The following is a 25,612-nucleotide window of genomic DNA, read 5'->3' as shown; positions in this document are numbered from 1 at the left end:
ACGTACGCCACATAGGCTGCTGACGTGATGGTTCGAAACCACCGAATATTTTCCCAAACGCTATATGCTTTACCTTTCTCTTTAGAACGGATTAGGATGTAAATCTTTCCCCAGTTGCCCAATGGACCATCAGAAACTCATTGAATTTTGGTTCTTTTCTTGGCCACCGCTTAAACCCAATATCCAGTTCACACATAAAAAGAACCAAAACTCGTTCAAACTGTGGCCACAGTCGATTTCAACAAAGTTCTTTGGGGGCAACTCCAATCTTGCTTTTCAAAACAAGACATGAACAGATCACACCATCAAAGCAAACATAAGTTTGTCACCGCATCGATGTCAAGAGACGATATAACTCAATTTCTGAACTTTAAGGCTTGCACCAAAAAATAGCAGTACATTATTCAAACAATCTCATGTAGAGCTCCTAAAAATTGGAACTTCCCAAGGACGGAAAGTAAGCTCAATGGTAAGGACATAATGGGATGATGTATAAAAATCGTGTACCAGCGTCTTGTTTAATTTGGTCAGTAGAGACCCAAGAATTTCCACCAAAAGGTTCCAACTACCCCCATATGAGGGCGTTGATAAGGGCCATCACAAATCCCATTTTGAACACGTCGGGAAGATCTATGTAACCAGCTGCAACAATGCGAACGGAAAATGTCAGAGAGCGCTCAATAAAAGTGAAAACCAGCTCTACCTTCCTAAGATAAGAAATCAAAACAGGATGAGTCCATGCATATGGCAGAGGACAGAGTCACACATACCTCCGTAGTAGACAGCAGCTTGTCCACTGCTATAGTGTGTCAAAGCGCCAAATAGGTTCGTATTATAGGCCAATGCTAGTGCTGCTAACACACCAGGCACTCCAGCTGCTAAATGCATGGCGAGAAATGCAGAATATAAAGCGCCCACATGACCCGTTTGGCTAGCAAACAGGTAGTGGCTGAAGAAATAAGATGCCTGCAAAACACCGAATGCAGCGGGCCAGCTCAAGGAGAAGGATTGCAAGGGACTTAGCCACACAACCAGACATCCATGTCACAATGCCAAGATTCGTCAATTGCCCCGCCATACCAACTAAAACAGCAAACCAGGCTAATGTGTCCCACGCTGATTTTTCACTCAAGCAGTCGTCCCAGTCAAGGACTCCCAAGAACAATAGTATTGATAAGCCAATCATAGCAGCTACAACACTAGGTATCCCCAGGGCGTCTCTGCAAAGCACAATCACTGTTCAAAATGCATACCCAATAAGATGCATTCATATGAAGGCAACAAAGCATGGATCCAGAATCAAAACTTTTGGCAAAGGCAAACAAGAATCACTCAAAAGGTACTTCGTCAAAGCATTAAGTTCCACCATTCCATTAAAGTAATCTGAGCAAACCAACATGATGTGGCCTACCACAACAGGCGTCATTTACAAGCCATAATGAACTTGTAAAGGGGGAAAATTATTGTCAATGGGTACGTGGGGGCATATCACTTTCAAAAAGTCTCTTCCCAGTCAGGTCTCTTTATGCCGAGATTGGAAGAGCACATTGTACTTAGAACTATCAGAATGCCTCTATGTCTTTCAGTGCATTACTCATTAATAAAACAAACTGGACAACTAAGAACCAGACAACAAGAGAAGCATTAATGAGCCATTAATTCCACTAAGCATTAACTGCATCAGCACCCAGCCAGCTAAATCTGTTTCAAACATTACCTGAATTATGTAAGTTCTAAGACTCAGCAGACATGTCCTATCCGCTGTCTAAGGCAGATAATCCATCCCTGGATATTTTACTGCAGAGTGATTTTTCAACAAAAAGATCTCACATTCAGTAGGAAAGCAAATTTGAGAGTCCTAAATCATGTAATTCCCCTAACGCTGGCATGCATTAATAATCTCGTCGCTTGTCATGACTCCATTCAGAAAATGATTCAAATATAATAAGGAGAACATGTCATGCAGTTGGAACCTTACACACATACACAAGACTTGTCATATTAGGGAACAGAGTAACATTTAAACATTCTCCTTTCACTCATAGAAAGTCTTTGAAGTTTGAAGGTAATCCATTCATGCCATTGCCTCCCAGTTTTTGAATGTCTCATAATACTTGATCAGAAGGAAGTTAAGTTACTCACCCAGTCACCCAAAGTGATACTGCAAGTAGCATTGTGCCAACCATGGCCCACTCATTCTTCGTGACAGGACCCATATTCTCCAGCTTTTTGGCAGCCATAGCAGGGGCATCTGGGGTGTCTTTGGTTTCAGGAGGATATAGCTTGTACAATATGAATGGCGTAGCTAGAAGAGAGACAATGGCCGGTAAACTAGCAGCCTTGAACCAAGAAACCCAAGGATTTTGTATGATAACTCCTAGTGCTTCCGCCAGTTTGAGGCAGAGGAGGTTTTGAGCTGCAGCAGTCAGGAAAAGAGCACTAGAGTTACCAGCAGACTGTCAGGCATCACACAAAAAACATTCATAAGTCATATAGGATTCATATCAAACCAAAATTGACAGAAAACGTAAGGCCACATTTATTATGCTGCTCCTGTGTCCAATGATTAATTAAGAGAAAATCATTCAATAAACACGTAAAACTCTAAAAGACTTCCTTTCTTTTCCATATTCAATCCTAAACTAATTCAACAAATAACAACCACCTACAGAAAAATAACCAAACCAAAGATCATCAGAAATCATTAAAAATGTAGAATTTCAATAGTGAAATTAATTCAACCGATTCAATTTAACTAAGTGACTAAATAATCCGGACCTATTGGAATTTTCTATAGACAATTTAATGTACTAGAATCTATCAAATTCGCAACCGACTCTTCCAAAATCATGCAAATTAAGCCATTACACTTTTTCATAACTTAATTATGTGGGATTAAATATAAAGTACTCTACTCTAGTTACGCTGAGTATGAAGAAATACATAGCTTTTTCTTGGCCATAGTGAAACCTTCTAGTATTCTGGACTCCATTGAAGCAACAATTGCGAAATACTGTCTGTCCAAATTTTCAAACAAGAATAACATTACTGGAAGAATAAAAGTATGCAAATGTGCGAAATGCAGCAGATACGCTTCCAGAAAATGAAATAAGAAACAATAGATAGCAGTAACAGGAAGGCTACACATCATGAGCTTCTTATTCCTCATTACTGAACTTTTAAGGATATACAAGTATGAGGCGACAAAGTGCAAGATATATATTCAAGGACATACAAGTACAGAAACATTTTGATAGTAAGTGTAAGCAAAAGAGAATTTCTTTTGCCATTTAAAGATAAAGATTAATTATCGCTCAATTCATGAAACAATTACTAGTGATCTATGCCCCTCTCACTAAAGTGCCCATCCATGGATATGTCAATACATTACTCACGCCACTGTTACCTGGCAACACGGCGATTCAAATCAAAAAAGAAACTTCCTTTATATCTAATCTTAGAGACAATTCCCCTTTCCATAAACCGCATCAACCTTTAGTCCCATTTCTTTTTGGTACACACAGATATTAACAACAGAAGTGCAACACACTAAGAGATGACATGATTAACAGAATAACCACCCGTTCCAAGTTTTGAAACTTTCGGTACAGTGGAAGCAGTACATGGATTTTGGGTTGTTATGCTAAACTACTGTCGATAATCTTAAATTCACATTCCACACAAGTTATTCAACTAATAAACTTCGCGACAAGCCATAGTTCTACTGATCAATTGGCATAAACAAGGTTTCAGAGTTCATGGGGCTGGAAAATGATTGCCCTGAAGTCAAGAAACCCTTCGTCCAAACAGCAAGCACCATACTCAAAACACAATGACTCACACTGTGAATCAATTCAAATATTTTAGTGCAATAAGCAACTTATAGGACAAGAATTCATTCTACTTAATAGTGTGCCATCAATTCAAGTAGCCAACCTGAAATTGAGATTGGATGAGATAAGACCCGAGCTTCCTGGCAGAGGGATCGCCGGGCCGGCTCCCTGCAGAGAGCGACAGCGAATTAATGATCGGCAAGAATACCCCGCCGGCCCTTGCGGTGGTGCTCGGCATGGCGGGCGCAATGAGCGCCTCACTCAGAGTCAGCCCGTACGACAGCCCCAGCGTGCTCTTTCCCAGCCACTTCACGAAGTAGGTCGCAATCCGATCCCCGAGTCCGGTCTTCACGAACCCGCGGGCGAAGAAGAAGGAGATCACGATCAGCCAGATCACCTCGTTGGTGAACGCGGAGAAGGCCGCGGAGAACGACAGCGTGCGGGTGACGATGGAGGCAGTGAGGCCAAGGAAGGCCCAGGCGCCGACGGGGAGGGGGCTGAGGACGAGGCCGGCGATGGTGGAGACGAAGATGGCCAGGAGCTGCCAGGCCTGCGGGGAGACGTCGAGGGGCTTCGGGACGAGGAAGCGGACGGCAAGGCCGACGGCGACGGAGACGATGAAGGGCAGGGGCTTGGCGCCTTGGGGAGGGGGGGACCGCAGCGGCGGAGGAGGAGAGGCGGAGGAGGCGCGGATTGGGAAGTGGGTCTTGGGGTTGGGGTCGAAGGCGAATTGGGAGTGAAGAGAAAGGAGTGACCTTTGAGGGGACGAAGAGGAAGGTTTTGATCGGAGGGTGGGGAGGGAAATGGGCGGTGGCGATTTCAGGAAGGGCCGCCGGCGGTGGAGGAGGGAGGAGGAGAAGGATGAGCGGGTGGCGGCGGCGGTGGCCGTGGCCGTGCAGCGGCGGTGGAGAGAGAGTGGAGCGCGAAGAGGCTCTCCATGTTCTAGAGAGAGAGATTGAATCTGTGAAGGAGTGTGTCTCTGTTTGTATCCGATCTTTGCGCTGGGGAGGAGGACCAACGGACTTTCCAAAGTTTAGAGAGAGAGAAATGGGCGTGTGTCTTGACGTGAGGAGGGAAAATGATGTGTCTTGTGCATGTGTTTTCCTTACCACATCATTAGTTTTAATATGTGTAAACGAGACAAATGGCCTTTCAACTCTAGTCTAGAGTGCAACGTGCCTTCGAACTTTCAATTTATTGAAACAAATTTCTAAATTTTTTTGGTACATGTTTGAATTTAGTTCGTGAACTGTATGAAAATTGAATTAATGAGAGGACAATATTGAACGTCTACTTATATACCATCGACTACATTGAATATGTACCAAAAGTTCATACATCACGTTAAATAAATTGAAAGTTCGGTAATAGACATTGCAAATCAGGCTAAAAGATCGGAGATAACATTAAACAAATTTAAAGTTTAGAAAGTACATTGCATATTTGATCAAAATTTATGAATTCTTATTTCATTATCCGATTTAATTATATAATATTTTTAATTTTCTGTAATTACATCGTTGCTAAGTTATTTTTATTATGAGTATTTATTTTTATTTTTTTTAAAGTGATGAACATAGGCTGAAGCGAATTTATCAAACAAAGAAACTCAATCGACGAAAGAGACTTGGGCCTAATACCCAAAAAACCCTCTAACGTTAGCATTTGTGACAATTATATCCAAAATTTCTTTTTATCTTGTAAAAAACCCCCAACATTCACTTTTGTCCCAATTATATCGGTTTAATATCCAAAAAAACCTCAACTTTAGCATTTGTCCCAATTATATCCAAAACTTTTTTTTGTCTCATAAAAAATCCTCTACTTTTACTTTTTTTCCCAATTCTACCATCGTCGCCCTTCCGTTCATAATCACCGTTAGTTAATCCTACGTGGCTCGAGTTTTTCTCGCTAAACTTACTAACGAATCTTCGAAATTTAGAAATAGTAGGTTTCAGGAACGATGAGATTTTAGATCGTTAGTCCAAATATCTCCATGTCTAGCCGTTTTTTGAGTCGCTGAGTACCGAAGAGAATACGAAACGTGCCGTCATGAATGACTTTGTATATCCCGATAATATGAAGAGGAAGCAAATAACATAAGTTCATGGATTTTTTCATGTCGGCTTTGTTGAGGTGTAATTCATTAACAACGTAAAAATGCCACATAGAATTAACTAATGGTGATTATAGACGGAAGGCTAACGGTGGTAGAATTGAGACAAAAGTAACAATTGAGAGGTTTTTTATAAGACAAAAAAAAAAAGAGTTTTGAATATAATTGAGACATATATTAAAGTTAAGATTTTTTTGGTACTAGGCTGGTAAAATTGGAACAAAAACAAAAGTTTTTAATAGAATTGAGATAAATGTAAAAGTTTGAGGTTTTTTATGAGGCAAAAAAAAAAGTTTTGGATATAATTATCATAAATGCTAAAGTTGTAGGATTTTTTCGGTATTAGGCCAAGAGACTTGTTAAGAGGAGTAATAGAGCTCAACTCCGTTAGATAAAAAGAAAAAAAATCGATTTATAAATCGCTCAGACATTCGAGACAGTGAAACTCGCTCTTCTAATTAGGTTCAGATAGTCCTCCATAAAATGCACAATTTTTTATAAGCTTAGCTACAGCGTGGATTTTGGGAGGATTTTACTATGTTTGCTCGTCTTGTAGTTGGTCTTCGGTTTGGTTTAGCTGTCCGTGCATGCTCAATTCGCATGCCCATTTTACAATCGACCACATAATTTTACTTCTTCCTCCTTTGACAAAATTAAATCCAGAGTGATGATACATGTAGAATTTATCTATAAAATTCATATTTTAAGCGGGAATTATAAATTCTTATGGGATATACCTTTTTTCGAGAAGGTATCCTAATCAGCGGGATGCCGAACGAATGTGGTAGCGAATGAAATTGACTTGAAGATTCGACTTTTCATAAAGTGATAGTCACAATGATCGAATTGTTGGGCTTTGGATGATATTTTCGGGTGTCACGATGGATCGGCCGGATCCAGCTTTTTGAATCAAAAAGCTAATTGGATAAAATGATTGTTATTAAAGTTCGAATCCGAATTAATAATGGAATCAGGGGAAATATAAAATCCCATTTCGTCTTAAAGTCGTTCCGGACATTCCCAATAAACATACCTCTTTCTTAAATATCATGGCTGTTGAGAGTGCATACAATAAAATAGATATTCACATCGAAAATCGTGTCGTTTCCATCTTTTCTATGCAAAAACACAAGACTTTTAGGTTGTGATAGGTGGATATAGCCTATTTTATGCGATTGCACTTTGCCCATGGGTGCAAAAATGAGGTAGCCGATCGTGGATCAGCCGTGTCCGGGCCGGCTTGTGAAATTTATTTGAGAATGAAAGAAGCGCCCGGCAAACTCATGATATTATGAACATGAATCAGGTACGCGCTTCCGTTACAAATCATAAGAGGCAAAAGTATTTTTATGTTATCATGTTGTGCTTGTCTAAAATTTCCGTCGCAGCCCTCGCAGTGATATGGTGCATCGGTCCAAGGACACACAAAATGCAATCTCAAGTCAAGTTGCAATGAGCAACTACCCAACATGGCCATCTTTCATCCTCGCAGTATCAAGTCACGGGTCCACGTCCTGATCGATTTCCTACTTATTCCTTCTTTGAACAACGGCAATCGAGAAGAAATTCCTTCCGAAACCGTCTCGAACCGCCGCTCTATCGCTTGGAATGACTTCATTCTATGCACGAAGCATCCATTGATCTATAAGTAATAACAAGATACGCTTCTTTTAGAGAAATTCTTGCACGGACAAGGTCCCACGGATTGGGCTTTTTCTAATCAGATCGGGCTTGGGACGATTTGGTTATTCAATTGAATTGGATCCTCCGGCCCTTCACTGGTAAAAGGAAGTGTCAAAGCCCAGGTTTCTTCCTGGGCCCAAAAGATAAAGTAATAGGTCAAGTGGACTTTTACTTATGGACGAGGCCCAACGTGTCCATTTCTGTTGACTAATCAGTGTATTTCGGTCTTCATCGCAAACAAAAAGAAGGGAACATCAATAAATTTTGTTCAAGTGGACATGTAAAAGGGGTCATGATACTCTAGCAATATAATGTACTAAAGTTCAACCAAAATCTATTAGACAATTGCAATTTGCAAACATAGTAAATATGGAAAGATCTTGATAGTCACCGATCCGTGGGTTAGTTCCTCTAGAGGCTCACTTGTGCGTGGTAGGGGTGATTCAGCATGTCGCTCGCGTGGTGAACATAAAAGTAGCTTCGACTGAGGTAGGTGCTGTTTTGGGGCTCACGCAATTACCAAACTCAACTTTCACGTCGCCCATAGGGAAATCAGCCGATTCGATCGTGATTTTGGTGAAATCCGGTGAATTACTTTGATGCTTTGATAATGTAGGAAAGATAATTGCATAAATTGGCTCTTCGAGCCCGACAAAACTCGATGGCCATGGCAACGAGCTCGAAGAAGCTATAGCTGCCATGGCCGAATGGCTGAGCTTGACCAAAGCTCAAGCAACCTTGGCCACGAGCTTCGGCCACCATGGCCGAGCTTGACGAAGCTCCAGCTATCATGACCGTGAGCTCCAAATCTCCCTTTGCTATGCCCAAGCCCAGGCCCAGGCCCAGGCCCAATTCTGTCTCCCGAACTGCAAATTCGTTTTGGACACTGTCCAGAAGCTCTTCATCCCCTGGATAGTCAACAGCGAGGATAGTCAGCTCAAGCTCAAGTTGCACCCTCCCGTTCGTCTCATCCACGCTCCTGCCAATGCTAAGACCAGGGAGATAGAAGGTGAAAAAGAAGAATAATTCAAACAAGGCTGTGGTTTAGTGGGAAAACAATGTCATTTTGGGCACTGTCACTCGATTTAGTCAATGTCGACTGCCACGTAGGAGATAGAGAATAATACGTAAATTTATGTCGGCTTTTTCGATTAGCTAAATTAGACGGAGTTAATAACATGACATGATTGCACAAATAATTTCAGTACTTTTATTGCAATTATCTTTAGACAATCTAGGAGTGCTGGTGAGGAGACCTAGCTACCTGAAAACCCATGAAACTCTCTGTAAACCTCGTGACCCGATCACAAACCTTCCATCAGAGTAGGTGGTTCTAACTCAAAGCAAACAAACGTGATTGGTGAGATATTTTTTTTATATATATTTTTTCTCACTTATTTATTGACTTTACCTACTCATTGAGTCTACTAATTTTGTAAATATCCAAAAATCATCTTTAAAGTAATCTCATAAGAAGAGTTAAATGAAAGTTTTTTTCATTGATAAATGATGGAAAGCTTTTTTTTTTTTGTTCGATTCTACCAATCCTATTCTACTATACATGTCACATTATATGTATTATTTGCCGTGTGCGGGTTGCGAAACTCTACTCTCTCCTCACACGTCCTCACCCACTCCCGGAAGGTGGAGATTCGAACCTCCCACCTCCCTCTTCCCAAATGAGAAGAGTGAGCACCATGGCAATCGCCCAATGGTTAATGATGGAGTTTTTTTTTTTTTTTTTTTTTAGAATGATGGAGAGTTTGCCAAGTGCAAGATAGTTGTTTTTTTTACAGTAAAATCACGTTTCTCGTGCAATCTAAACCTATCATAATCAGCTACAGGCAGTGATCAATTAACATCCTTCCTAGATATTGTTGCCATAATTAGCATCCTAGATATTGCTCCCATATACATGCCAATTGCCTTTTATTTGACCAGAAGCTTATCCTTCCCCTTTTCAAAAAATAGAAGGCAATTGACTCCAAATTGCCAACTGCAAGCAATTTGACAATATTAACTTTTTTGGGGGGTCATCATGTAAAAATGGCAATGTTGAAAAAGGACACCAGAGTGCCCAATATGAGATTTCCATATTTGCAAGGATGCCCTTGAAATCATATCATTGCCAAAACAAGACCATCTCTTTCTATGCATATAAGCCCTCTTGGAAGGCCTTTTTGCCTTACCAAACCCCAGAAACTTCCTTTTGCAAGTGAAGAGTTTACCCCATAGACCAGACCAAGTCAATTTTGCTTGCTGCATTTGCTGACATGGACTCCCAGCAAGATAACCAGTAAGCACTCCCATACTCCATGCTTTACATTATATGTGTGGCATAGTTTCTTTTTTTTTTCTCCAATTTCCATCATTTCGAGATGTTAAGTGAAATCGTTTAAGCGTTTTTCGGATCTCTCTCTCTTGTTATCGGTAGCTCTTATTTCGTCCGAAAACGCGAGCTTTCCCTCTCTCTTTTTCTCGGTTATTAATTGACTCGGTATGACCTCTCGAATCCGTGTTTCTCAAGAATTCGTGGACCAGCTAACTTCATCCCGATACAGATCCCGCCCCTGCTGCTTTGCCCCATACCTAGGGGCCGATAAGGAGACAGCAACCTTATCTCCGAACAGATAATGCTATTATGTATTGACGACAATTGTTGCTTGGCCTCGTATGGACCATACTTTTCGTGCACCTAGTGCTGCTATTAGACATTACGACGTAACATGGTATCGCAAAATCCTTAAAATTTACTTTTTCTTTTTGGGGGGCCAACCTTAAAAATTTTACTTTAGGACAAGACCATTGTGACCGATGTCGCTCCCGAGCAAAAAGGTTCAAAGTGGAGTCAAAGTCAGCGAAAGGGTGCGGCAAGGACAAACTGGGCTATTTTTCTTCGTTATGTCCTTCGGTGGAAGTTAGGATGGTGATGAGGTGGTCAAGCCGTGCCTATACTTCCATCTTCATTCGTCGAAATTTCCACGCGTACAACTACGAACAGAACATCTACTTTTTTTTTATTTACGACGAACCGCCGTAAAATCATTTTATTATGAGAATTATTGAGGTGCGATTTATATTCCTTTACGACAGAAAAGTACAAGGGTCCAGCTCTATCTCGAGCGAGGTCTGTGAGCCTTCCCTCCGAGGGTCTCAAGAGGGCAGCGCGATTTAATCCAATAATTTTTCATTAGGCTAATTATAGTAAAATTTTTTACTGGACGTAACCCTTGCCTAGTACTAAGCATGGAAATATTTTATTGAGGGGTCAAATACAAGAATATGTGGGACTACTATCAATTATTCTATAAGATTAAACTTTTAAATAAAGACGTGATTTAATATTTAATTACTTTAACATTTATGGTGTATTAAACATAATTTTTTTACTTATGATGACACATCGTAACGCTATACAATATGCTCGGCACGCCGTGAACAGACCCCTTCAGCCATTTCATCGCCCGTGAGGACGTTGTCTTCGTCACCTTCCTTCAGCCATTGGACATCACATGGTCATAAGATGCGATGGCATTGACTATTAATATTACGTCTAGAAATTGGACATTTCTTGCATATAGATAATAAAAAGCATCTCCTTTAACGATCTTAATCGCGCGTGTATGTGATGACCGCCTTTTTAATTAAAGGATTAATACTATGCAAAACCCCAAATTAATACATCCGTGACAAATTTACCTCCAAATTATTTTTTTTGGTGGTCAAAAAAATATTTTGGAGGTAAATTTGTCACAGGCGTACCAGCTTGAAATTTTTTGTGGCATTAACCCTTAATTAAAATAGTTACACACTCTTTTTCAAAACGGGGTGATGATTTAAGACGTTATGTCCAGATAACTTTTCTTCACCATAATTGAATTTTGCAAATAAGATATCGCTAACTCTTTATTTGGTCACCTCTTTCCATCTTCATTCCTTTGCTCTTCCTCCTCTTACGGATTAATTCATCTTATCCCGTGCTCGGTAATCGAACTAGGAATGCGCGGATTAAAGCGAGATTCGACGGGTCGATACCGAATTTGGACACACCGACTAAACTGCAATGTTTGGCAAGACAATCAAACGAATGCCGTTAGCGCACCAAAACCTTATTTTCCTCCTAGTTAGTTAGCTTCGCTAGCTTGCCATCTGCTTTTCTTTGCTCTAGATCGGCCGCTCGCTACTTGATACCATTTGGACTATTCTTAAGTAAGTCACACCGTTAATCCTACTTCTCTTGAGCTGAACAAAGATGGTTCATGCCGCTATGAAGATGAGGAATATCTTAGACAATTCAGTTTGGTCGACGTAACTTAACATTTTAAATATGAATATTTTCATTTTTATGATTGGATATTTTCTCATACATTTCTTAATTTTGGTACTCTTTTTGGGTAAATGCCAATTTAAGAATCAGCATATCCTCTTTTTATGTCCATTTTATTACACAGAAAGTTTTGGTATTACTAAAGCAATAATTTTTTTTGCAAAAAATTAACACTGTATAAGCTTTTCTTTTTTGCCGTCTGAAATTATTAAGCACGTTTTGCAAATGCACCGGCACCAGTCGACCCACGGAAATTTCACCCGCGGGTGATGTTCCTCTGGCCTGGTTCCTTCCACGCCTCTCTCTCTCTCTCTCTCTCTCTCTCTCGGTCCTTCCTCCGAGCTTCCCACTTGACAATTTTGCATCTTCTTCCTCCCCCAATTTGAATATTCCGGGTAATCTTGGCGGTGCATAAAAGCAGCGGCCACCCCCTCAGAGACCCATTCAAGAACCGCCTCGCGAATTGGTTTGTTCAGTTCGAATTCGACCGCAATGGCTTCCGTCAACATCGTCTCTCTCCCCACGGCTCTCGCTCGCTTGCAGTACGTTTGTTCAACTCCGGTTCCGGGACATCGTGATCTTAATAACGAGCGGCTTCGTTTGGTTTGATGTTTGTGTCGTTGTTCTGGGATCTTTACGTTCCGCCGATTCTTGTAGTTGTCGTGGCCAATTGTGGCCGAGTGTCTCTGGTGCTTTTGGTGTTTACTTTGGCTTCGAACTTGTGTTTGGTCTGTTGCTTTTGAAGGTTTTGTGAGTTGGGTGATGGGTTGGTGGCGTTCCTTGGTTCTATTTGTCTGTTTGCAGTAGATTCTCAAATTGGGCACATCCAATATTTTCTTATCAGTTTCTCAATTCATTAGAATTCGAAGTGAACTCGGAAATGGTGGATGAGATTTTCTGTTTGTCACTAGCTTTGTGGTTAGCCATCTTTGGGAGCTTAGAAGTGAGTGCACAATCGAAACCACTAAGCTGGCTTAATTTTGTCATCTTCCTCTGCTTGACTTGATAAAAAGGCTTTTTTTTTTCCTTGTCACACAAGGGATGAGTTGGTCTTTGTCTTTCAAAAGAACATTGTCTGGAAATTGGAGATTTGGCTTTGTCCATAAGTAAACAAAGCATGATGTGCTTTTTGAAGTGATTGGTGAAGTTGATGGCCTGTGTTCACTCTGCAAAATCTTCCTGCCTTTTTCCTTGTTAATTCCCACGACTGATTTGTACATCAGCACTCATATAAGAAGGTGGGAGATCTCTGGTAGGCATCTATATTGGGTACTTCTCCAGGCATCGAATGCTCCTAACTAGTTGTTTGAAATGATCGACCTTTGGTTCCTTCATTTAGAGTTCTGACTTTTAGAGAGTGGATGCTGCGCCGAGTTTAAGTAGCTTTGAGGATGTACCGAGATTGATGTTTTCGTCGAAGCTAATCCTCATGGTTAAAATCTAAGTGGCCATGTTTCATGCAGAGTTTCCAGGAACTCGAAATCATCCAATTTGCTGCTCCAGGCAAACCATTCTTCGCAAATTGGTTTTCCATCTGATATAACCGCGGTTTCATTGGGTGGTAAATTATCTTCCAGTGGGAGGGGTGTTGTTGCAGCAAAAGCTGCAGTGATACCTGGCGGAGGTGAAACTTTGTCTTATCCTGGTGATTTTGTGGTGAGCGAGACTCTGATTGGTGAGGAATCAGTTGGCATTCAATTGCAGCCTGATGCAGTAGTGTTTGGAGCGCTTGCAGCTGATACTGCGCCTATAAGCACTTCTTTCCCCATTGAAGATGATGAATTTGACTTGGACCAACCCACAACAGGCTTTGCATCTATTCCAGAAGCAATTGAGGACATCCGCCAAGGAAAGGTTGGTATGCTTTTTGTATCACATTGTCGAGTGCATTTTAATTGTTCATCCATAAATGTCTATGTCATGGTTGGAACTGAATTCCAGATTGTAGTGGCGGTAGACGACGAGGACAGGGAGAATGAGGGTGATCTTATAATGGCAGCAGAAATGGCAACACCAGAGGCTATGGCATTTATTGTGAAGCATGGCACTGGGATTGTTTGTGTGAGCATGAAAGAGGAAGATTTGGAGCGCTTGCAACTTCCTTTGATGGTGAATCAGAGGCAGAATGAAGAGAAGCTTCGGACTGCATTCACTGTGACTGTGGTATGTGCTTTTATTACACCATATCCTTTTTCAATACATGAGGTTTTTCTCAAAACTTAGTGTTGAGTTTTTGATTGGAAAATAACAGATGGGGATAATTTGAACTTTTTGTTTTTCATCAAAGTGTATTTATTGTTATTCTGTTTTGCTTTCTCAGAGGTTCATGTACTTAAGAAACGGCCCTCTGGAGAGCAAGACACTTCGAATTGTTTCTTGTCCGCAGTCCGTAGAGATCTTGATTTGTGAAGTATTCTTGGAAATGAATGTTAGAAAAAAAATAACAGATAACTTGCACTTTCTTTCTTAGTTTAGCAGAACGATATTAGTTTCTTAAATTCTCGATGTCCAAAAAGCCTTCAATCAGCTTCGTTTTGCGTCACTACATCTGATTGGCTCTTCTCTTACCTTGTAATGGATGGTAACTAAGAAATATTTTTATAGGATGCAAAGCATGGGACAACTACAGGCGTATCAGCGCATGACAGGGCAACGACAGTTTTGGCTCTTGCATCTGGAGATTCAAAACCTGAAGATTTCAACAGGCCGGGGCACATTTTCCCATTGAAGTACAGGGAGGGTGGTGTCCTGAAAAGAGCTGGGCATACAGAGGCTTCTGTTGACCTTGCTATGTTAGCTGGATTGGAACCGGTGGCAGTTCTTTGTGAGGTAGTGGATGATGATGGCTCCATGGCAAGATTGCCTAAGCTTCGTGAGTTTGCACTACGGGAGAACTTAAAAATTGTATCCATTGCTGATCTAATCAGGTAAGATTCTCTTCCGAGCAATCCAATGCAAATATTTCTTAGGACAGGTAGTTCCCAATCAAATCCAAATTTCGGCTGCAATTTTCACTTATTATTGTTATTTTTTTGGTCTGAACAACTTTCACTTCTTAAGTATTGGTTTTTTGGGCTAAGATGTTGTCCAAGAGGCATCTGCCCTTTTTGGGAGTGGATAAATTAAGAGTCGAAGCCTTCAAACCCTGGGTGGGGTGGGTTAAAGAGTCTCTTCTGGGAGGCTGTTGGGCTGTCGTTTTACATAGCAAAAAAAAAAAAAAAAAAAAAGAGAAGCATAAGCCAATTTGGTCTATTCATAAAGCTTGTGGTTGTTATCCTGCTCGTCGATACCATGCAGATCGATGGTTTTGGGTTCTGAAGAGTTGTTTCTCACAAATTTTAATGTGCATGGCATTGTTAGATTAGTATATGGGTTCCTCTCTTACTCGATGTCTTAGAATAGCATTTAATTATAACCAGCCAGGATTTGCCAGTTGACTGTTAACTGAGGCAGAGTTTGAGGTGCATTCTCGGCATTATCATCAGGAAATAAGGATAGGACATCTAGATTGACAAAAAAGTTCTTATTTGTTGTATCCTGACTTGTGTATTGAGAAGCTTCTTATACTGTGTGAGTGAGAAATGATTTCACTGCTCATTAGATGCATAAATCTACAGGTACCGCCGGAAAAGAGATAAACTAGTTGAACTTGCTGGTGCTGCAAGATTACCAACAATGTGGGGTCCATTCACGGCCCATTGCTATAGATCAATATTAGATGGAATTGAGCACATTGCAATGGTCAAGGTAAGATGAATTTTGAGTTAATTGCTAAAACTGTTTGAAGAATCCAGAAACTGCTAAATAGAGAGTTTCAAATGGATTAATTGTAAACTTTGAGAATCTTGTTTGTTGCAGTGCGTTTTCAACACAACTTCAATTTGTGCTTCATCTTATGTACTTACGGTGCATGATTTTGTGTGACAGTGTTTTTACTAGAACTGGCTGTACTGAGAAATTGATGGTATCTTTGAGGTTGAGTGCCATTAAATTAAAATTGAAGTTAGTAAAAATTTGTCTAATCATAGTTTGGGGTGCCATATTTATCTTGGATAACAACGTTGTCTGGACAGGAATGTTTGACATCAGGAGAAATGATTGTTAGGATATTAGTGAACTGATGGGAACGATAATTCTTTTTTGAAGTTTATGAAAAGGGGGCCTGTATGTGTCCGGCAATTGATATAGGAATGCCGTAATCATGTTTTTTGTCCTTCCTTCAGACAGCAATATTTCCCATCATGTGATTCACACTTTGTAGTTTATCGTCTGAACAGGGTGACATTGGAGATGGCCAAGATGTCCTTGTGAGGGTACACTCGGAATGCCTCACAGGAGACATATTTGGATCTGCTAGATGTGACTGCGGCAACCAGCTTGCACAGGCGATGCAGCAGATAGAAGCTGCTGGTAGGGGCGTGCTGGTATACCTCAGAGGGCATGAAGGAAGAGGTATAGGTTTGGGGCACAAACTACGTGCCTATAACCTGCAGGATGATGGGCGCGACACCGTGGAAGCAAATGTCGAACTCGGGTTGCCCGTTGACTCTAGAGAGTATGGAATTGGTGCTCAGGTATTTCTTACTTAAGTCAGAAACTATAACGATGCGAGAGGTCCTAAATAATTTAGCTTCTGAATGAGGTTGGTTCATGGTCCTTGTCATTATATGCTTTGTGGAATAGAGAAGATCAATAAACTAACATTGTCATCCTAAATTTAAAGGTAGATGAATTTCAGTGACCGTTTCAGAAATTGTACATGATGTGTAGGACTATTAGAGGAAGCTGGTGACTAAAGCAGAGCTTCAAATTCTCATCTTAAAAAGACGAGATTTGATTAGTAGAAAGAATCACTCCATCATCAAACTTTTCATAGCATATGGTGCTTAACATATTGACTAATACTGCAGATGTTGCGTGACCTTGGAGTCAGGACAATGAAGCTGATGACGAACAACCCGTCAAAGTATGTGGGGCTTAAAGGTTACGGCTTGGCTATTGCTGGGAGAGTCCCTTTAGTAACTCCAATAACAGAGGAGAACAAGAGATACTTGGAGACAAAACGCTCCAAGATGGGGCACATCTATGGTGCAGAAGTCAATGGCCGCTTCAGCAATCTCATAAGCAAAAACGGCAAGCCAAGTAGTACTGTTTCTTCTGATCTGGCCGTGTTAGACTCATAGGAGCCGCTGGATAGTTCGACTGCTGATGATTTCTTTGGGGGGATTCAAGCAAGTTAACTGACAGATGGTATTATTACTTTATTTTTTAAGCCCTAAGGTTAAGAACATAGGGATGCCTGCCGACCATGAGTTCTGAAAATTTTAGGGCGATTCAGGTTTATAATTATTATAATATTCATAATTGTTCTCTTGATGTCATTCATCCATTTTGTAAGGCGAAATGGGGAAAGACTAGCCTCTTATTGGAATTTCCTTTTGTGTTATTGATGGATGGCAGGATTCATGTTTATTCACCTTTCCTTGAATCTGGATGTATTGATCTCTAGAGACCATTGAATATTTCATGAAAACAGAGTTGGTGCAGGATTTATCCCTTATTCACCTTTCCTCAAATCTTTTGTATCGATCTCCAGAGACCATTGCAATTTTCATGAAAACAGAGTTGGTGCAAGACAATATTTCTTTCCTTTTCTGTGACCACCTCAATGGTGACAGATATTACTTGTAGGAATATACTAAAGTCTCTGTTAGATCAACTCTCCACACTACGAATGAGTTCGGTTTATACTTCGCGAATTAAGACACGTACTCGGAATTTTCGAAGATGCAATTTCCATGTAATGTTCACTAGTCTCCCAAAAACATTAGGAAATACATCACCATTCAATTTCTTGCTTTCTTTGATCAGATTAACTAAACAAAACTTGGCGAAGCAGAGATTTTTCTGCAGGGATACCAAAGTTCACACCGAAGTTTCGACATTCCTTCTCAAAATGGAGACTTTGAGTTCAGTATTATCAATCCTAACAAGCTCGAAGACGCAGGCATCTCCTTCCTTCAGGGAAGTTCCTTTCTGAAATGCGCGCCAATCGGAGGAGAGCTTTCCCGAGCCATGTTGTGCGTAGTACATGAGCTTCACTGGCCATGATCCGTCCATATATTTAAGAGTTGCAGTTTGCATTCTTCCATTGATGCGTCCCTTAAAAAAACTGCCTGGGACGGTCTGCGAGTTGATTTTTGATCAACAAATGTTCTATAAGTAAGAACATAAAAGGCATGATGACAAACTCAAGAAATGTTATCCAGACTACATTTTTATAATCTCATTGGCAAACCGGGACCATGTAGGAAAACGATGGTCCATTCGAGAAGATAATTGATTTCATTCCTGTCCAAATTTTGCACATATGAACGACATTATCTTGGGATGTTTTCTTACCACACCATTCTTCAATTGATGATGTGCCCGGATAACTACTGTGAAGGAAGGAAACTGCAGCTCGTACTTGCCGGCTGCTTTGAGAGCCGTAGTTACCCGCGAAGGTTCAGAAGCAGAGCTAAGAGAAGCCAGCATGGCGGGGCTCACCTTGCCTTTGGAATTTTCCATCCTACCTGAATTAGTCAGGCGGGCAGCATAAGAAAAAATGACACAAAACATATGCATTACTAAGATGCACACACCTTCCGAATCTTGTGGCAAAAGCGTCGCTCCTCGATCAGCTCGGAAGCCTTTTGTTTCGGAGCCCAATCCGAGCACAATTGCATGTGAAGTAGTAGCATCATCGACCAAATTAACGGAATCCGATTTCATCGCTTTGGAGGGCTTGTGATGATATGATTTTAGATGCAATTCATCCTTCTCTTTTCTCTTCAGTGAGAAACCATCTAGACTTCGAAGTATAACCGAGAGATTACAGTGATCATCAACGTTTTCTGTTTTAGGCGGGACAAATTCGGCAGTGTCGATTAGCGGATAATCTATTTCCGTTGCGCTTTTGTCAAATATGAGCACGTGAAAACCCAAGTCCCCTACGTATTTGAAGACTAAGAAGTGGCCCTCACAGATGGAGTAATGCTCCGCAAATTCCTTCCATCCCTTTGCCAACCAAACAATATCATCCCATTTTTCCAATTCCACTCTCCAACTTCCACCGTCCGGAACCCTCAAACGCACCGTTTCGGGAAGATTCTTATCATACTTTCTCACAAACCTCCTCGGAATGCCCTAGTTTTTAACATATTAAGTCATCATAAGTACGTAAACAAGCCATAAGAAAAGAATTCTTAAAGAAAAGAACTTACAAGCCTTCCAGTTTGAAGTGTGTGAGAGAGTACGATCTTGAAGAAATGAGGTGTCTCCTATGCAAAACTTCGCCCGCCCTGTTCACCGTCTCTCCGGAGACGGGAAGTCATCCCTCGAGCACAAGTTGTGCAATAGGTAGAAACGTCTGAATCTAACCTAGTTCTGTGGCTTTACATGAGCCAACTTAATTCAATGTAGCATTTAATTGGAGAAGACATTCGTTTCTGGGATGACAGCTACCTTTCGGGAAGCTGTTCGCCTTCTCTAATGACGTTAAGGATGGAGAAGAGCTAGCTTATCTCATCATTGCGATGAAGAAAAGTCAATAAACAACTGAACGCTTTTGGAAGCTCGTTAAGGAGAACACATTGGGAATCAAACGCATTAAAAGTGGGACGATTTGGTAGTTGGTAGAAATTATATTACGAATAATGCCAAAGAAGCTAAGATTTGTATGTCGCATTAGAAATACAAAAACCGATTTTACTTCGATATAGTACTAAAAAGAGCAAAAAAAAAATAAAAATAAAAAATTATGACAATCAAAGGAGTGTTGTATGAAAGTTACGACATTCAAAAAGGTAATTGTTTTTCTTGACGAATCTTGGCAAACTATCCCATGAGGCCAAAGAAAAGATAATCCACTCAAACTCTACTAGTATCCATCACGTTTAAGGTAGTCAACCTATCATATCCTCTGCGGACTAAATATTATTGCTGGGAGAGTCTTACTAGTAATTCCTATAACAAGAATTGGAAATTACAAATTGTATACCTGCTATCAACAGAAGAACTTTAGCCTTTGAAAATTCCTTAGCCGTGAATCCGCATTTTTACGGTGATCATACTTAATTTTTTTTCCCAGCTAATATTTAGGTAACATTCACAATTATTTTGTTCAATTTCATTCTTCGTTAGGTAAGTTGAAAAGGTGAAAGACTAGTCCTCTTATGGAACTTCCTCCTTCAATACCAATGCTGGCTTTGAAAATTCATTCTGATTATTTCAAATAGTGATTACTAGACTTCAATCTGAATCTACTTGTGTATTGATCACTAGAGAGCATCATTGTTTAACAAAGATTGATAAAACATCATTCGAGAATATAAATGAATCAATAGATGTTGTAAAGGGTCTTTTATTAATTTTAGACAGGAAAGTAAATGTCAAGAAATTTGAAGGTACACAGATTGGAAGTAATAGGGGCCACCCATGTAAATTTAGGTAAAGATAAATTGCAGAAAAGTAAAGATAAATATAGAAAAAAATTTGCACTTCCTGATTAATTGTGGAGATTTTACAATGAATACACTTTTTGTATTTATAAACTATTTAGAGACGGTTACATACGACGGTCACATACAATGGCTATTGAATTTGAAAGAACAAGTAGCTTCCTAATTCTATCTGTGGCTACAGGAAATTATTCTACAATCTCCCACTATTAAGTAACACTTATAATAAGAAGATGTGAAATAACCATCCAGTAGTTATGTTCCAATGTCAATTCATCATTATTGCCTTCGAGTTCCAACACTATGTAAAATCTGCAATGGCTATCGAGGACTTCGTCGACTGGTGAAGGTTCTCATAGATAAATGATGTTTGGTGTCAATGACTCCATAAGAACGTTGCCGATTTTTTTGACAAAATTATTTATCAACTCGATTTGTTACTTGTAGATAATAATCAAAAGTTGATCATTTTTTTACATTAACGTATGCCCCTTTTCAAAATTAACTAAATGATTCATCAATCATTCGATTCTTTTTAAATTAGATAATCAAGAGTCATTATATGCACCATTGTCATCACCAAATTTGTGTTTTCCTTATCAAATTATTCTTGACTTTATTTCTCAAAAAGAATACAATTAATTGTGCTATAACTTCATGAATGGTGTCATTTGCAATATTTTTTGGCTTAGTGAATCTTCTTTACTCATAATAACTTGGCTTTCTGTTTAATTATATTGGGCCATGTTTTAAGGGTAAGTAAAAAATTTCAATGACCTTATTAATGTCGAACGAGTAAATTTCAAGATCCCTAGCCCTATCTATTCTCGTTTTCTTTTATTTTGGTAGGCTTGAAGTATAAGCAAACATAAGGCTTGCCGAGCACAAAATTCGCAACATCTAGTTCAATATTTTCCTCTTGGTCAATTCATCATCTGACTTTCGACCAAAAAACAAAAAAAATAATCATCATCTAACTTATATTACTACAGTCACGTGTTATGTAAAGCCTTCATGTGACCTTTTATCTCTCTCTTTAATCATTTGCCCATGTTTAGATACTCTCATTGTCAATTGAAATAAATCAGCAAAGCATTGGCCCACAAACTTTTCTCTAAGAATGAATTTGAATCCATCAAAAGCCAAATTCATAAGTACTTTTGTTGAGAATGACATGAGACATCTATTTCTAACCTTTCTTAAATCGAGCAATAAACTAATTGATTGACTAACTATTATTTTATGAGATTGAGAATGCAATTGTTGCTTCATCTCTGCCCAATTACACACAAATTAGGTGGTAAATATATATACCAAGTGAAATTAGGTTTTGGAAAAGACAGAAAATAACCTAAGTCTTAAAAACTATTTGTCCATGCTTCCCACACCTTGGACCAAAGATCGAACAATGTGTTCGATGGTTGATTGCTCGTTTTTGCTTGTAAAAATGGCAAAGTCATGCATTTTGAAACCTTTTGAAAATATCTTGTTATCAACCTATTCAAGATGCAATTTCCTGCAAACATGTATGACAACACTCATGTCTAGTCCAAATTATTGTCGTACTATTTTGACAAACCATGCGGGGTTTAACTATGGATTTGGTTGGCCATTTTGCCCCGCTAAGTGGTGATGCTGGTTTTGTAGGATTTTTTCTTATGTCAATTGGCGTGTTAGGATGAATAGAAATTTTCACATTGGGTCATATATCAATGGCGCCCCTGCCGTTACATTTTCCAAAGCCACTCATTTTACATTTTTAGTATTCAATAATTGACCAATCTGTCGACTAGTTTGATTTACGAAATTGTTGTCACCAAGTTGGTTTCTTTGACCAACACTAGCCTGACTGTTTCAATTATTTTGACTTTGATTAGAAGATTCAGGCCTTTGCATAACTTTTATAGGGGTTGACTACTCAGACCAGCATTATAAATATCAATAAATGGAGAAGACTAGGAATGTGCCCGTTGATCTTGGCATCGAGAGGGCGACGTTGATGATGGTCGACTTGATTACACCAGTGATATGACTCACAATGTAGTTGGCCGTATCATTTTGTTGCTCTTCAAATATTCTTCTCATGGTTAATTCCATGTTGACATCAGGTGCAGCCTCCCTCAATTACTCATCATTGAGATGCAATTGGAAGATCAACTTCCTCACATTGATTACCTTCTGCCGCTCTCCTAGCGATTGAAGTGTCGGAACTCGCAATCGTCTCATTACGAGTTTGTGGTAATGGGTTGCTGTTGCCAGCAGCATTGTCGGACTCTTGTTGATTTATGATTCTTGCATTGTAGTCTCCTTGAATCAACAAAATGTGTCTCACCAAGCATGCCAAAAAGATGTTTCGCCAAGAATGATGAAATATTCTTCAAGAATGTGGAAGAATCCATATGAATCAACAAAGGTTGCGAAGGGTCCTTTGTTGATTTGGGAGAAACTATATAATCTAAAAGATCAAACCAGAGTTTGATTCAATGGAATTACTTAACAAGCACAACTCCTACCCAAAAATAGCGAACCAAACGCACCTAAAACTATGTTGGAGTTTGACTCGATGATAGAATTTGAATACTCCTCGATGATACATCAGAGTTTGACTCGATAGTGCAAAATCTAAGATAAAGATCAACGCCGGAGTTTGACTTGACGGCGAGAATCTGAAAGCTACAACTAAGGAAAGTAAAATGCACTGCGATAAGTAAAGATAAATTTTGTTGATTTGTTCGGAGGGCTTTCTATAAATTTTTTATGGTACTTATAATGATTGAGTAGTTACCTGCTCTTTGACTAATGCAGCTTTTGGCATGTTGATAACTTCCACGTTCAACATATCCCATGAATCCATTTAACCAAGTCCTTATGTAACTGCCGACTTTCTTTGTATCAGTTTGTTCCTTTTCTTTTACTAGTCGGATAAATCGTGCCCACGTTCTTCCTTTTGAGCCGAGTCTCTGGGGAATTGTTCCAATGCCCAAGTGACTGCCATGCCTTAGGATTGCTTGTATCTGTTCAATCCTCTTCTTCCTTTATTCATGTGGGCTATACTCACATTTTTCGTATCTTCGAAAAGCAGTTTTATCACTCAGATAACTGTCAATAACTGTTCTCCCACCATGTATTCCAAGGCAAATATCCACCTTTTCTAGTGCGCCCTTGGAAAACATTCAGATGCTTAGCGGAATCATTCCATGTTGGCACCAGTTTTATAGTTATTTCGTCCATCTTCAATAAGTCTTGGTACGTGTCATTATTCGTCCCTAGTATTAATAGTCCATTTGATGTTTACTCACGGACGATTCTTATAGGAATCCTCACGTGTGGGAACATGGTTACGAGATGTTATTCTACCATATCCTATTATTAAACAACACGTATCAATAAGAAGTTGTAAAATAACCACCCAAGAGTTATGTTTCATCGTCGATTCATCATTATTGCCTTCGAGTTCCAACATTTCATAGAATCTACAGTGGCTGTCGATGGTGAAGGTTCTCATTGGTAACTGACGTTTTGTGTCAATAACTTTATCGAAGAGTTGTCGATTGTTCTGACCAAACTGTTTATCGACTCGGCTTGTCGATTATCTCTAATAACCAAAAGCTGACCATTTTTTAGTGTCCACAATGACCTGTATGATGAACACAAGACCGCTATTTGATGTTTGCAATATGCAATGGAGAGATCCCAGTAATGAGTAGCGATTTGTATGGAATCCATACATGGAGCATGACTATGTGGTGTTCACATAGTCACATCAGTCCACCGAAGGAAAAGGCATCAAGAAAGACAAGATTGTCCCATCTATCACTGCAAAAACTATGCTTAGTCTCAGAAAAAACTAAAGCTGTGATGCCCTAGGATTGATGAACTAAAAGATAAGCGCATTGATGAAGGTGGGATCCAATCTATCCCTAAGACTCCAAGTCAAATATGTTGGCTCTCTCTCTCTCTCTCTCTCTCTCTCCTCTGCCGCCTCTTCTTTTTCTTCTTCTTTTTCTTCTTTTCTTCTGCTGCCTTCACTTCGTGCGAGCACAGCCACCGCCATCACCTCCAGCCATCAGCCACCATTCCATCCGCCGCTCAAGACCATCACCACCACCGCCGTCGTTGCCGCAACAGCCCAGAACAGCCGCGAGACAGCCCCACAGCCGGAGTCCCCTGTTTTGCGTCTGCTGCTGCTCTGCTCGGATTTCTGCTGCTGCAGTGGCTCCCGACCACAAACACCACCTCAGCCAGCACCTCAGCCATCCATCGACCTCCAGCTACCACCCTCGACCGCCGAAAGCCGCCGCGAAACCGCCGGAGAACTTGAATAGCTCAAACCCGAGACACTGCTCTGTCTGCCCTGTTTCACGCCGGTTCTGCCTCTGCCGCTGTTGCTTGCTGTCCGGCCCCTACCGGCCAGCTCAACCCAACTCCGAAGACCCTCGGGTCTCCACAAACCTCCACCAACAACCCCACGAAGCCCCGATACCAGTGGAGTCCCGAGCAGCAGCCCAAAACCTCGACTGGCCTCTGCTCTGTTTTCTGCTCTGCTTCCCTGCTCTGGCCGCGCCTATTTCACCCTTGCCGCGATAACTCCAGCCACCGTGAACCTCCGACCACCTCCCCCGGCATCCTTTAAGGTCCCCCAACCCTCCCACGACCCGCCACCAGCTCGTAGGCCGCTGGAAGAGCCAAGAACAGCCCATGTTTGCAGCCTCTGCCCTGTTCTCGGTTCAGCCCGTGCCCTGTTTCATGGGCCGCGTCCCGTTTTGGTCCAGGGCCGTGCCCAGTTGAGTTGGGCAATGTGCCGGGCAAATTGGCCGAGAGCCTGGGTTGTGTGCCAGGTCCGCGGGCCAATAAATTGTGCCCGTGTATCCAGGCAAGTGTGCTGATTGGCCGAGCCCGTGAGCCCAAATGTCCTAGTCCGTGGTTGAGGATTTGGGACGAGTGTCCGAGGATCCACGTGAGCCGTGCCCAAGCTCGAGAATTTCATGGACCGAGTCGTACTCGCCTCGTGTATTTAATTGTGAGTCGATCTCTAATCCCTGGTTAGGTTATTAATTACGTTCGGATTAGTTTATTTAGATTATTAAATGTTTAGGTAGCTCGATTATGGCTTATTTAGGTTAGAAACTTGATTTAAGTTCAATGGCCCTAA

At 40.6% G+C, this 25,612-nt stretch overlaps 3 protein-coding genes across 3 annotated transcripts; 1 reads left to right on the top strand and 2 right to left on the bottom strand.

Annotated features, from left to right (window-relative positions):
- Positions 1-354: 354 nt before the first annotated feature.
- Positions 355-9,949, bottom strand: LOC115730088 (dicarboxylate transporter 2.1, chloroplastic-like). Its single transcript, XM_030660672.2, is given in 8 exon segments — positions 355-568; positions 571-642; positions 771-1,014; positions 1,016-1,220; positions 2,143-2,456; positions 3,937-4,855; positions 8,228-8,620; positions 9,861-9,949. Coding segments are annotated over 8 exon segments (2,277 nt in total). The 3' UTR covers positions 355-527.
- Positions 9,950-12,274: 2,325 nt separating this feature from the next.
- Positions 12,275-17,201, top strand: LOC125315126 (bifunctional riboflavin biosynthesis protein RIBA 1, chloroplastic-like). The gene is made up of 7 exons (XM_048279303.1): positions 12,275-12,501; positions 13,423-13,813; positions 13,901-14,122; positions 14,564-14,886; positions 15,577-15,706; positions 16,237-16,533; positions 16,870-17,201. Exons 1-7 carry the CDS (start codon positions 12,452-12,454, stop codon positions 17,140-17,142), a joined length of 1,686 nt encoding a protein of 561 aa, XP_048135260.1. The 5' UTR covers positions 12,275-12,451; the 3' UTR covers positions 17,143-17,201.
- A 683-nt stretch (positions 17,202-17,884) lies between these two features.
- On the bottom strand, positions 17,885-23,314 carry LOC125315329 (B3 domain-containing transcription factor VRN1-like). The gene is made up of 4 exons (XM_048279781.1): positions 23,246-23,314; positions 18,604-19,147; positions 18,362-18,534; positions 17,885-18,145 (listed from the first exon to the last, which is right to left on the bottom strand). Exons 1-4 carry the CDS (start codon positions 23,312-23,314, stop codon positions 17,885-17,887), a joined length of 1,047 nt encoding a protein of 348 aa, XP_048135738.1.
- Positions 23,315-25,612: the final 2,298 nt, after the last annotated feature.

Source organism: Rhodamnia argentea, chromosome 5 (genome assembly GCF_020921035.1).
Source record: "Rhodamnia argentea isolate NSW1041297 chromosome 5, ASM2092103v1, whole genome shotgun sequence".
Classification (NCBI taxonomy): Eukaryota; Viridiplantae; Streptophyta; class Magnoliopsida; order Myrtales; family Myrtaceae; genus Rhodamnia; species Rhodamnia argentea.
Note: the sequence above shows the minus strand (reverse complement) of the source record. Positions and strands in the feature narration are given on the sequence as shown.